The 14,517-nt window shown below is 40.4% G+C and overlaps 1 protein-coding gene across 1 annotated transcript in view; it reads left to right on the top strand.

Moving 5' to 3' along the window:
• The window catches only part of thsd7ba (thrombospondin, type I, domain containing 7Ba), a 676,798-nt gene extending 663,602 nt beyond the window's left edge, over positions 1-13,196 (top strand). Inside the window, exons 26-28 of the mRNA XM_041200229.1 lie at positions 3,122-3,314; positions 11,115-11,202; positions 12,964-13,196. Coding sequence (XP_041056163.1) covers positions 3,122-3,314; positions 11,115-11,202; positions 12,964-13,045 — 363 coding nt within the window. The 3' untranslated portion in view covers positions 13,046-13,196. The remainder of the gene's footprint in view (positions 1-3,121; positions 3,315-11,114; positions 11,203-12,963) is intronic.
• The last annotated feature ends 1,321 nt before the right edge of the window (positions 13,197-14,517 follow it).

Raw genomic sequence — 14,517 nt, 5'->3', positions numbered from 1 at the left:
ATGGCAGGCATGAGGTAGCACTTAAACTCTCTCTCTGAAGCTCTTCTAAATGCTTAAAAGAACTAACGTCATATTACCTTCCCAACAGAGTTTAGCATTGAAAGCCGAGACCTGCATGCCTTATGTTAGTGACAGCATCATGAACCTTGTATGGAATCATCATGCAATATGTGTGATGAAGTCATTAAAAGACAAACAGGCGTCTTTGGATCCACTATGACAAGGGTGACTTTTGCAGGCCTGAGTCAGGAAAATATGATTGTTTTTTTCCTTTCACCAACCATTGCACTGGTCAAGATCTGCCATGTTTACCCTGTCAGGCCTACATGTGACTCCAGATCGACAGCAATGTGGTTGACTCTTAACTGCCCTCTGAAATGGTCTAGCAAGCAGCTCAATGTAAGGGCAGTTACGGATGGGCAACAAATGTGACACACATCCCATGAAAGAATAAAAAGGAAGTAGTGTTAGGGGTTCAGGCATGCCATATATTGTTAATTCAGCCAATTTATAAATGACAGGGCAGGGTTGGTGTGGGGAGGGAGGTGCACACAAACTGTGTAAATATAGCCTACAACAGCTCGGATATGCTGAGTGGGGCAGAAAACTGCACGAATAGAATACAAAAATATCAAAGCCTCGGAGCCCAATTTTCCAATGGGAGATGGGAATCGGGAGTTGGGACTGAAACTGAGCCACGTTCCCACTTCCAACTCCACAGACTGGTGAGAAACGCAATTTTCAATCCCTGGGGCCTTAATTGGTCTTGAGGCAGGTCTTCTACTCGCTTCAGCAGGCCTGAGACAGGAATGAAGGCAGCCAACTCTGGATCAGTCAAGTTAAACGACCAAACTCCACCCTCCTTTCGTTCACAAGTACATTGACCTGGATCTTGCGATGGATGTGTAGCTAACTTTGCACAGTAACAGGAAAACTGCAGAATATATTTTAATTAATCTAAAAGAATTTCAGGAGTATCTCAATAGTATCTTCAAATTGACATGTTTTTCATCCGTACCCATCCCCTCTCTTGCCCATGCCCCGTCTCCCTCACCTGCCTCTCACACCCATTCCCCATTCTTCTCACCCCCTACCAATTCCCCTTTCCTCCTCACCTCTATTCTCCTCACCCCTTCATCTTCTCATCCCCCTCAGCCATCCCTTATCCTCCTCAACTGCACCCCCCCATATCTGACCACCCTCCATCCTTCTCATCCGCTTTAGTCTAGTGTAGGCCCCCTATGCTATAGACACCCCAAATGAAATTTGAAGTCATTAGAATTATGTATTATGTCAGTAGGTAAAGTTATCAAACATTTCATTTTTCTGATGTTTTCATTTTACTTTTTGAAAAAGCTTCACAGTTGATTTTATTATTTGACATGACTTGGTTTTGCAGCAGTTGAGAAGACTTTCCTGTCAAATCTTGAACTTCCTTATCCGCTAACACATTATGGCTTTGGCCCAATGGCCCTTTCACTTTTTCTGACTTTACACAGTCACTGTCAGCTCTGTGGGGTGTTTGCAATGCACTTTTTCATAAAAAAGCATGTGTTTTTTTTTGTGCGAGTGTTTTGACTTTTTTCACAAAGAGTCAAAATCAGTGGAGCAAAGCCCTTGACTTTTAAGTGTCCACCTGAGCTTCCCGCATGGACAAGGAATTCCCGTTTCTCCATGTCAGTCACAGAAGAACTGGTACGTGCACACAGGGAATGATAAGCACTGAAGTGCTGGGATCTCCCAAGCTTGTTGCTGGCACAAATCTATACTTACTCCAATCCGTGTGATATTAATCCACATTTCCATTTCCACTGTGAATTTAAATGGCAATATATCTTACTTGTGTCTTCTTTCTGTGATGTTAATCAGGTGCAACTCAACAGGAATTTTGCAAATTTTTAAAATGGTTAATTAGTTAAAGAACAACATTTGAAGAGGAAGTGGTTTTTTTTGGTAGATTTGGGGAATTCAGGCAGGCTGGGAGAGAACGGGCAAGGGCCGGTGAGCAGCCAACCGCCGCCCACGATCGGCTGCACGCCGCCATTTTACGTGGGTGAGCCAATTAAGGCCCGCCCAACGTGACGCACACCTGGAAGCATTGAGCGCTCCCTGTGCGGGCGGGGGAAGTAGGGAGAGTCGGGGCCTGCGCTCTTTCATGCATGCGCGCTTTGAAAACGGAGCTGCCTCAGGGAGATTACTTTGACTGTGAAGAATTGAAATAAGGAATAATAAAAAAATTCAGACATGCCCCCTCATGTGACAGTGTCACATGAGCTGGGACATGTCAATGAATTTTAATAAAATGTTTTATTTATTTTGTTAAGCCTTCATGAAACCTCATCCCGCCCACGGATGAGGTTTCATGATAAATGCGAAGGCTGCCTGGGCTCTTCGCCTGCCCACCTTCCTTAAGGTTGGACTGGCAGCCGTGTTAATTGCTTTAAGTGGTTTTTAAATGGCCTTAATAGGCCTTTGACAGTTCGGCGGGCGCGGAGCTGGCTCTGGTGCGCGCCTGCCGAACTGAAGATCGGAATGACGTGCGGTGGCGTCGGGACGCACGTCCAATGTCACCACGCACCATTTTACTCATTAGTGAGTGGGGCCCGCCCCTACATGCTGACCAGGAGATTCAGGCCCTGGAGAAGAATTACAACGTTTTAATTACACTGTCGTGGAAGACTAATTCATTAGTCATTCATTCATCAGAAGCATCCTGCTGTGTTACTTTTGAGAACTTCATTTATTTTGAAGCAAAGTTCTGTTCTTCAAGAAAATTCATTATCCATCCTGCTTTGAATTCAAAATAGCTTGGTCCAATTGTCTGACAACTCAGTTAATTATTTAGCACAACATTTCCAATTTCTTTTATTACTCATTTTGCTTAATTAAAACAATTAAACAACTTGAGTGTTAAGCGCAGCAATAGCTGAATGATCAGGAAGAGACCATAACCTAAGCTGTTATTACCATTGAAAAATTATGGGAGAGTTAAATCTATTTCTGAACATTTTGTATTACTTTGCTGATGACTTTACAGAAGGGGGCCAGTAAGCTCCCAATTGATTATAAACCTATATCCTTGTCTTTTTTAATAACTGACTGTCTTGTAATCAATCCTTAGGGAGGTGTGTGCGGCTGCGAGAAAGGTTACGTGGAAGTAATGACTCCTTATGGATTCCTTGACTACTGCACTAAAATCCCTGGAATAGAGGAGAAGAAAGCTGATGTTAAGACTAGTGTGGGAAAGAACAAGCTGGGCAATTCAAAATTCCAGGCATTTTTTAAAGGCTGGTCCATTGACCCTTTTGATCCTGGTAAGAATTGTACAAAAATATGTGGGGGGGAAAAGGGTTGTGAAGCTGCAGTGTGTATTTCTGAAGTTGATGATTGAGGTCTATCTACATTTAAGGGTTGGTTAAGTAGGTGGTTGGAGAAAGGGGAAATAATGGGAACAGGATAAGCATATGTGGGAGTCAGGCCAATGCTCAGGTGAAGTATAAACATCAACGTGACTGGTTTTGCTGAACAACCTATTTCTCTCTTGTAATTTATTTGAAATATTTAGCTGGTCTATTCTATGGATTTATGTTGTAAAGGGAGTGAATGTCAGCAAATAGCCCTTCCACTGTATTGGTAAGCTACCATCATCACCTGCATGTATATATATAGGGTGTGTGCCATTTTCTATACTTCTAAAATGTGACAGAAATACTTTCCATTAAGATCTTTATTTGTTTACATCTCTCTATTACTTTAAATGAACAATTTTTGTTTAAACTATGAAAGCTGACAATATAATTGGGCAAACTGTTTTGAAGAAGTTATTGATTTTGATGGCACAAAGCAACCCACCTACAACTGAAGCATCCTACAGAATTCAATCTGCCCCTGTTGATGCTAATTTTCTTCCTTTGTACATTACGAGTCAACAACTCATCTGAGCTCATATACATTTGGCACTTGAACAAAGATATTTTTAGGACCAATGCCTAAATGAAAATAAAGCCAGGAAGCTATAAGTTCTATGATCCAAACGAGTGAGACAGAGCGCAAGTCCAGTTGGGGGAACTGCAGTTTGGGGTGAAACCTGGAATTTCAGGGTTTCCAAATCACTGAAGAAAAATAATGGTATTACACTGGGGGCAAGGAGCTTCTTTGGCCTGCTCCTATAATTCTGCACAGTTACATTATGGATATTTCTGCTGGTGAATTCCTGGGCTACCCAAGAATTCTGCCCAGCTCACCCCTGATAGTCTCAGCAGGACCGACGTGCCTTTAGTTGCTGTTCTGCTACCTGGGCTTTATGTCTAAACAGCACCTGCAAAACAAATACTAGAAAAAACAGATGCTGATCCTCTATGTGTGTTTTGTACCAAAAAGCAGTGCACTTGAATATCCTGTATGGCGTTTCAGGTAGCTGCACTGGACTGTATCTGAAGACAGTTTATCAAAGTAAGCTCTGTTTGCCAGGGACAAGCACATTCAGATTCCAAGGCAAACTTTTTCGAAATATTTCACACTACAGTTTCAACAGCTCCTATTTAAGTGTCTTTCTGGTTTAAAAGACCAAGCTCTTCTTGTCACAAAATGTATTATTTTTCAGTTTGGATTGAAAGCAAATGTGTTGTCAGCTTCAGAAAAATTGAAGAAATCGCTATCCCATTTTCACTCACTGATGGATGGCATGTTTGATACAATGAATACATTCCCCCTACATGCTCCCTCTCACCAACTAACACCCCCCCCCACCCCCACCCCACCCCCCCCCCCCCCCCCCCCCACACACACACCACAACCCCATTCCCTTCTGTCCCCCTTATGGCTTATGTGCAGAAAACAACAACAAAAAAAACCCTTTAAAGGCTTCTAATGATTTTCATTCGAGCCTCTTCAGCGTGATCATCAACTGCTTCAACTAGGAGAGGACTGGAATCCTCCTTCCACCGCCATCCAACAATTAACATGAATGGAATCCTCCCAGTTAAACTTTTACTCTATTCCCAAATATTCAGTATACTCACCTATGCTTGTTATTCTTTCTGCTAATTTATAACAAAAAGGTACAAAAGGACCAGTAATCAAGTTCCAACACTGATTTATTAAAAGCAAGCTAGTTATGTGACTATCTTTCTTAGCATTACTTTTTCAATGTGCTTTTTTGGCTGCATAGTTAACATGCTAGTGGTCTTCCAAGAGAATTACCTCTGAGAGTAGACTATGCTCTGTCTCCAGAACGTACTGCAGAAACAATGGAACACTCAATCTGCTTGAGCACAGACTAAGATGGCTTGTACAGGCTACGAATTCTCCATAGATGCAGTAATCACTTGTCCTAGGCTACCACCTTGCTCCTGGACAGTGATGGAAAGTGGGTGGAGGAATAGTTATGGAAGTGTTGATATCTCGAAAGAGCCTCACTTTCCACAGTCACATCTGTCCAAATCCTATGTAGAGTGCATTTTCCCATGCCTTCTGTTGATCTGCTGGTGCACAGACTGATATGGTTCAGTGACATGATGGAAGCCTATTCCCAATTTGCATCCTTTGCACAAGTTCACCAGTAATAATGCCCATATTCCATGACAAAGCTCTGGGCCAGAATTTTACGGTCCTACCCCAGCTTATTGTCCCCTGGTGGATGCGGTGAACCATTCGAATCTCCTTTCAGTTCAGGGGGACCGTAACATCCCAGAGGGCGGGAAGGATCATAAAATCCTGCCCCTGGAGTTCAATGTTCTCAGTTCTGATTGTTAGTCACAAATCAATTGTATCTTCCAAGTGCAGGAGAGTCATCAATTTATTGGTGGTATCCCAAATGGTTAGAAATCATGTCCATAGTCTTTGAAGTGCTATAAATTGTTAGTATTTAGAGCACTCTAGATCTAAATGAATCAATAGATAAAAACTGCAAGCTGAATCTATTAACCATGGTGCTAAATATATCTGTGTTGATATATTTCCTGCTAGAAATATTTGTATAAGGTATTTTGGTGTCTGTGTTGTATATTTTTTTTAACTGTTATGTTTAAATTCACTGGAGTTAATCTCACGAAATATAAATACTGTACTATTGTCCATTGAAGTTGCTGATAGTAGGCATTTTTCTTCCTGACAGCTAATGGGTTCTTTATTAAACTCATAATGTCTAAACTTCTAAATCTTGAATATAACTTCTTGAAGAGATTGTGGGGAAATAAAGTACTCATGTCCAGAATTCAGTAACATCAATTTTTCATTGTAATTTACCCAAGGAAACAACCTTGGCTACATTTTAGCTTAATCTGAACACGTTCTTTTCTGGAGTAAGGGGTTGCAGCCTTCATCATGTCCGTTTATAAAATATATGCATTTAAATTTTTCAGCAAGATGATTCATATCACTTCTTACCAAGGCTTTGGAAGGAGTATCAGGAAGGAAACATCAAGATCTTATGTGCATTTCTATACACTTTATACAGAAAGATTGTTGTCTAATACTTTTGTAAAAAGCTTAAAAATATTTCTGCAACATATTGTAAATTTTCAAATACTGATGAGTCACTTTGTTGGTAATGAGGGAAAGCAACTTGCAATTATTGTTTTTTTGGCTTTTTACATGTTTGTTAATATCATGGGCAGCATTTTCCCCCCGTCGGGGGGGTTGTGTGGGTGCAGGCGTGGGTGGGCGGGTTCCTGTTCGGCCCACCAGTCAGGGGCGCACCGTCATTTTATGTGGGCGGGCCAATTAAAGCCCACCCAGCATGATGCCCACCCGGAAGCGCTGAGAGCTCCCTGTGCGGGCGGGGGGGGGGGGGGGGGGGAGGTAGTGGCGGGGGTGGGGGGGCATTCCCTGAGCCAGGAGTGCGCTCTTTCACACACATCTCCCTGAGGCAAAGTGCTGCCTCAGGGAGCTCGGCTCAAGTTTGAAAATTTTATTAAAGGGAGAAAAAAAATTCCTGACATGTCCCCTGTCACATGAGGAGGGACATGTCAATGACTTTTACTAAAAATTTTATATACATTTTAAATCCCTCATGAAACCTCATCCTGCCCATGGATGAGGTTTCTTGTTTTTTTCTGAAGGCTGCCTGGGCTTTTCGCCTGCCCACCAGCCTTAAGGTCCATTAATTGGGTTAATTACTTTTTAAAGACCTTAAGTGGTCGTTGACAGTTCGGCTGCACGCTGGCTGAACTGAAAATCTAAATGCCCGACATCACCCCGTGTCATTTTATGCATCGGTTAGCGGGCCCCACCCTGCTCACCGACCGGAAAATGCAGCCCCATGTGATGCTCAATTTCTCCCTCCTTGAATAATATAATTTCATCACACCATTGCCATGTTGGCACTGATAAAGCCACTTGGAAGAGCAAAATGATACAGTCCTACCACATTCTTATTTTCAAGGGGATTTATTTTTACAGGGAATATAAATTTTAAACTATTACTTGCAAAAGGTCAAATGAAGGAGCATCACTCCTGGTGCTTAAGAAGGAACTTGGAGAAATAAATGTATCATTTGTAAAACCTGAAAGAAAAGTTGTACTCAAAGGATGTGGTGGAGTAACATCTGTCATTGGCTAAATGCTGGAATCCTTTATTAAGGAAGTACTGGCATTTAGAACATAATAGTACAATCAAGCAGAGTCAGTATAGTTTTATGAAAGGACAATCTTATTTGACAAATTTATTAGAGTTCTACTACATGTAAATGTACTTCACAATACACCCAGATGTAACAAGTAGCGTGAATAAAGAGGGACCAATAAATGGACTGTATTTGGATTTCCAAAAGGCATTTGATAAAATGCCACATAAAAGCTCCTGGTGTTGGGGGTAACATATTAGCATGGGTAGAGGATTGGGTAACTAACAGGAAACAGAGGCCTAAATTTTCAGCTCGGCAGGTGAGCGTGATTGGTGGGCCAAGGATCGACCAGGGAAACAGACCGCCCACTGTGATCATCCCCCAACTGCGATTTCATGCTGGCTGGAAAATTAACGGTCAGCTAACATGAAACGCGCGCTGAAAAGCTCAATGCTGCTGGTGTAGGGGCAGGAAGGGGCCAGGCGATGACGTCTATGCTGGCACGGGCCAACACTGACAGAGAGCTCCCTGAAGACAGAGAGCTGCCTCAGGGAGCTGAAGACCTGCAACAGTAAAAATAAAAGTTTCAAAAGCTGAAAAAAGTGCCCATGCATCATAATCAGTCACCTGAAAATTTAGCTTATGAAAATGCTGTCCACAGAAATGTACTTATATTTTATTTCATCACGGAAATCTCATCCCACCTGTGGATGAGGTTTGTTGAAAAATACAAAGGCCGCCTGGACGATCTGCCAACTGTAAGGTTTCACGGGCTACATAAAATGACAGACAAGTGTGCCGTTAATGGACTTAATTAACCTCTTAATTGTCGGAGGGCATGCTTCCAACTTTTGTGCATACCTGCTAACCGAAATATTGCACAAGCATGGAATGATGTTGGGATGCTCGCACAATTTCACGCCCGATCGGGTCGGGCCCGCGCCTGTCCGATCAGCATAAAATTTATCCCAGAGAGTTGGGCTACATGGATCATTTTCAGGTTGGCAAACTGTAACTAGTGGAGTGGCACAGGGATCAATACTGGGGCCTCAACTATTAATGATCTATATTAATTACTTGGATGAAGGGACTGGGTGTATTGTGAAGTACATTTACATGTATTGTGTGAGTGTATGTAGGCTATATTACAAAAACTAATGCATGTGGTTACAACAGTGTCAATGTGACCACACCTGTAGCTAGTCATCGATTCCTATTGGAAAACACCCTACTGCAAGGCCCCTTCCAACTCTGTGCTTGGCTTTGAATCTAATCAAGAGTGATGGGATGAAAGTCTGTTGCTGTAGAGCCATTGATAATATAAATTGGGCAGGGGCAGGACAGTTGCTAGTCGACTTAAATCTAGCATAGAAAACTATCCATAATTTGACAAAAATAAAATGAAGTTAGCAATCTCACTCAAAGAAGCCACAAAGATGGATAGGCTGCAAAAAATACTTATATTGGTGCAGTTTGGTAGTGTAGTTCCCTGTAGTTAAATTGCTTTGTTAGAATGGGGTAGAGCGAAATTTTTTCTATGTTCAGACCAAAGTATATTGAATGTAAAAGTGCGTGAAGTGCTGTTACCGCACACAAAAATTGCTACAGTAAAAACATGCCTTGCCTCAGTTAACATAAATTTTCACTGACATCCACCATTAAAGAGATGCGACAGTTAGTGGAAAGCAGGTGGTAATGTGTAGACATGGGGAGGTTGGAAAAGTTTGCTGTATTGCTCTGAAGGCACTGTGTGCAATTGAGAATGTGACAGAGGTTGGTCCACCAATCCAACTGATGGGGCAGGATTTTCCCGTCGGTAAGCGGGAAAATTGACGCGCAGTGATGCCGGGCGGAACTCCCGACGTCACTGCACCCCACTTAAATTTTCAGGAAGGCAGGGGCGCAGCAAAATCAGCGGTGCACCCACCAACCTGTCAATGGCCAATTGAGGCCATTGACAGACTAATTCAACTAATTAGTGGACCTGCCCGTCCAACCTTAAGGTTGGCGGGCAGGCCAGGTGCCCCGGCAGGAATTAGAAAAAGCATGAAACCTCATCCACCGGCGGGATGAGGTTTCATGTAGGTTTTAAAAAATTTTAATAAAGTTTTTGTAAAAATTATGGACATGTCCCAACTCATGTGACAGTGTCACATGAGGGGAAATGTTAGGGAAATTTTATTATTCTATTTTTAGCTTTTTTACATTTAGAGCCGATCTCCCTGAGGCTGCACTTAGTCTCAGGGAGATGAGTGCTCTTTTTCGTGTGCATGCGCGAAAGAGCGCACTCTTGATTTTGGGATTCCCCTCTCCACCTGCACAGGGAACACACAGCACTTCTGTGCGGACGTCACGCTGGGCGGGCCTTAATTGGCCCGCCCACATAAAATGGCACCGCACCCCCGAATGGGGTTGCTGATTGGAAGCGCGCCTGTGCGCACCCGCCCTTCAACTTTGCCCCCAACGGGGAGAAAATCCTGCCCATGGTGTAGAAAGACACCCTGTCAAATATTAAAATTATATTACAATATTCTCCCAGAGAATCACACGTCCAAATTTTCTAACTATTTTCTTGTTACTTTAATGTATCATCATTCTCCTGGTCAGTATTTTTCAATCACATGTTTTTATTAGAATTAGTAGGTTGACATCCAGTGTATTAAGGGGTGTCTCCTTCATTTTAAATGGATTATTAAATTATATACGTAAACATATATATCAGAATTTGTAATTTACAACAACAATCCAATATGAGCGTACACAATTCTTAATTCTAACTAATATGTGATTGTTTGCCATGCAATATCTTAGGTATCATCTTTTGCTCACTACTGAAATTTTACATCACTGATCAGTTTTTTTCGGTCACTTTATACCCTTGAACTTTAGCTGAACAGCTTGCAGAATGTATATATTCCTATATGCATTCAAAACACAGAAAGGAACAAAAGATGTGCAGCAGGCTCACTCTTCTGATTCATATTGCATTATCTAGATTATATTGCTTACAGATAACATTAATTGCTATATTGCTTTCCTTTTGTGGAGGTGGTACTTTGTTTTATTACAGGTTGGAGATCCTTTGCAGTGAGATGATTCATATAGAGCTTCCAAAAGGCTGATCTTTTATAAATCCTTTGCAGTATAGGTTGTACAGCCTTTAAATCATTTATAATCCATAATGTTAACAGAAGTTCCTAAAAATTGTATAAAATGAATGACTCATTTTCACTGATAATTTCCTCTAATTAAGCAGTATTTTCTATAACAATCAGCAATGGTTTCATGGTCACCATTAGACTTTTAATTCCAAATTCTTATTGAGTTCAAATTTTGCCATCTACTATGGTGGGGATAGAATCCAGGTCCCCAGAGCATAACCCTGGATCTCTGCAATACTACTTCAGTAACAATACCACTATGCCACTACCTCCCCCTGCTTCGAGCTGTTTTATTCTCTGTAGATTGGTACAAACACTACCTTCTTTTTAAAATGTTAATCCATTTAAACCAAATGCATTGATGTATTTTCTACATTTTCTTTGACAGATGGTAAACCAAAGGTCTGGGTATATGGAGTATCTGCTGCCATAGTAGTCCTCATTATCTTCATTACTGTCCTGTCGTATCTGGTCTGGTAAGCTTAGAAGACCAAGCAATTTTTATATTTAATGCTATTTTTGTAAGTAAAAGATATATTAAAGATATATCGTCATTTTCATGACTACATAATTATATAAATGCCTAAGGCATATTAAGTGATTGGAGTAACATTTTAACTAATTGACAACACAGTTCTTTCTTGTTTCAAAGCTTATTTTTGGAAATCTTGATCAGTAATATATTCTGTAGAGCAAATGCAGTAAAGGTTCAGGCAAATAAATTGTTTCTGTGCTGTTTTGCAACAAGACAAACTAAACCTTTGTTTTAAAATGACTGTCACAGAATGAGATTGCTCATTAGATAGATCAGAATCAGTAGGACTGATAGTTTTCCTCATAAAATACAAAATAAGTTTGTTCATTAACTCCATGGGGACTTGAGTTATTTTGCATACCAAATAGATCCACCAAACTGTTGAACAGCATCAGAGAGCATTGATAACTGCAGGATTGACAGGACTGCAACGGTTCAAGGAGGCAGCTCACCACCACCTTCTCAAGGGCAACCAGCGACGCCCACATCCCGTCAATGAATAAAGAAAAAAATCCAAAACTGCCACTGACATGCCACATATTAACTTTTAACTTTGACCTTAAAATGTAATCGTTAATTTATTATTTTTACAGCATCCTTTAAAACAAAGAAACAGTTGCAGTTTACTGTACATTCAGTATAATCCCATCATGGAACCCCTCCATTTGCAAAGAAATACAATACATTCATGTGAAAATTTCTAACATGAATGGGGATTTAAATTTTCTCTGCCCTACTGAAACCAGGCAGTGCAGGAATTAAAATCAAAGCAGTTCACCTGTCATTATTTTCCTGGTCCGTAGCTATCCTAAAGCTGGGCAGCTAAGTTGCTTACCTGACCAAGGTAGAAGCTTCAAGAATTTATATTAATTGGGATCCTGTTACACAGATAGGTTCCTCAAACTATTAGTATAATCTAATGTAGGTTCCATTCAGTTGAAGCTATCCAATCCTCCAAGGTAAGTAAAGCAAAAATCTTCTTTTGTCACAGGAGGAGCAGGACCGCTCTGACAAAATTAGTTTTGAACTGCTCCTGATTCAGGCACCATCCTTCCATGTTCCTCAAATCCCTCCTGAACCCCTGACACTTGCTTTGCTTTTGGCCAATACTCCACTGGCAAGCTGTTTCTGGATGCTTGTTTGGGGGTGCACATCACTTACCAGCTCTGTTTAAATGAGGCCTGGACAATAAAATGGAACAGACCTTCCTTGGCACCTCCAGGATGCTCTCCCAGCCTGGCCCTGCCAGTTGACTGTCCTGGACTTAACGTTTGGTCTATGGTTCTACGCTGTAGTATAATTCCAATACAGTGCCAAGTTTAAGAAATGACTTGTTTGAATTTTTCTTAAGCTTAACATGAAACTGATTCACTGTTGGGAGAAATTTGACACTCCTGTCATCGTACTCAAAAAAAATTAAAATTGCTTTCTCTGAGTCCAATCTTGTGTATGTGTGCAAACTGGCTAGGCAGTTTGCAGTATAATTCGGATTGCATTGCATGATAGAGGTATTGGTCTCCATTTACTATTTGTATCATCTATCAGAAATTTAGGCAATATATAGCTACTGATTGTTTCTTTTAGTCAGGATTGATGAACTATGTAGGTGGATCTGTGTTGTATTTGAGATATGTTTCCATTTACCAGCAATATTGAAGTTTGAGCAAGGTTAGTCATTATTGCCGTTATTAATCTTTTGCAGCAAGAAGCCAAAACAGCAGACACGTCCAGCTCCCCAGCAGAAGCCTCTGACTTTAGCCTATGATGGAGATATGGACATGTAATGAGTTCAGGAGAAGAAACTCTTCCATATTATTAGGATGACAAAAGCCTTAAACTTACTTCAGTGTCACAAGCATGGGCAAAGAAGACAAACCTCAAAAGCAGCTTTGAGAAATGTCTCATAAACTACTCTGTTTCTAAGCGGAGAAACAATTTTCATAAACTCCAAATGTGCTCTTATATCAAAATTTGAAAGTTGAGAATTCAAACGTAATTGAAAATGACTATTAGAATTGTATTCATTCTTTAAAATGTTAAGCAAATGAAATGAATACCAAGACTGATTAAACAGCATTTCCTGTTTAATTTTCATATTAACAAATGAGAGAAAAGATTGCATAGAATTTCCAGTTCACAGGTTTGAAGATAATCCAAAAGAAATCATGTTGCATTTACAATCTGCTGGCTGTAAATGCATTTCTGAAGGCAAACATTGCTTATTGCTCAACAAGTACTTTGGCCTGAAAGGAACTATTGAACATTCTATGGAATACTCTGCACTATATTAGTGCATCATGATTTCCTGCATTTAATGAACAAACAAAAATTTACTAGGTACAGTATCAAGGATTTCAATATTGCATAAAGCTTGGTCTTCTCAAGTGACTTCTTCTGAAAGAGAAATGTACTAGACTTATCAGAGAAGAGATGCAAAGTGTTATGTTGTGGAGCCTTAATGAACATTTTGTAATGAATGTTTTTCTCAAATGAGATAAAACTTAACATTTAATTAGAAATTAAAGTGCTCCTGATAGAATAGCAAGAATCCTCGGCAAGTGAAGATGTTTTTCAATAGAGAATAATAAATGGTTCACATATTTCTGGCTTCAGTTCCATTTCTAATTCTTATGAAGCATAAGACATGACCAAGTGTAAATAATGTGCTGGCTCTACACCAAATGAAATAGCTCATAGAGTGATTAAACATTTCATTCTCATATTTTCAGGATTTTCCATTAAGCCATTGTTTCCATTTCACTTGGTATATTTAAAGTGGCAAGACCAAGTAATGATTTTTATTTTCCTTCAAATGTTTTATGATAAAATAAAACAATCCCATACTGGGGGCTTGGAACTTCAATGATGGTTTCAATACAGTTTGAGCTCAAAAGATAAGTTCCTTTAAATTTGGTTGATGAATTTGGCCAGCTGCCTGGAAAACAATTATTTCATTATTATGATGGTTGTGCTGTTCAAATAGCAAATATTAACATAGCTTTTACTGATCTTCATTTGTGAGCCTCAAGAGAACTGAATTAACAGCTGGTAAAGCGTGTTTGTTATTTCGGAATGTGCTCATTGCTCTAGTTGGGATCCAATTCAATGTATTTTCTTGAAAATAAACCAGAAAGCAGGTGGTTAGAAGCCGGATGCCTTGTTTCTTCTTGTTGCACATCACATCATGCATTACATTAATGAGGAATTGAATGCATTTTCAGTGGTCAGTATGAATATTTTGAGTTCCTGACCCTTG

The sequence above is a fragment of the Carcharodon carcharias genome, chromosome 12 (genome assembly GCF_017639515.1).
Source record: "Carcharodon carcharias isolate sCarCar2 chromosome 12, sCarCar2.pri, whole genome shotgun sequence".
Lineage (NCBI taxonomy): Eukaryota > Metazoa > Chordata > Chondrichthyes > Lamniformes > Lamnidae > Carcharodon > Carcharodon carcharias.
Note: the sequence above shows the minus strand (reverse complement) of the source record. Positions and strands in the feature narration are given on the sequence as shown.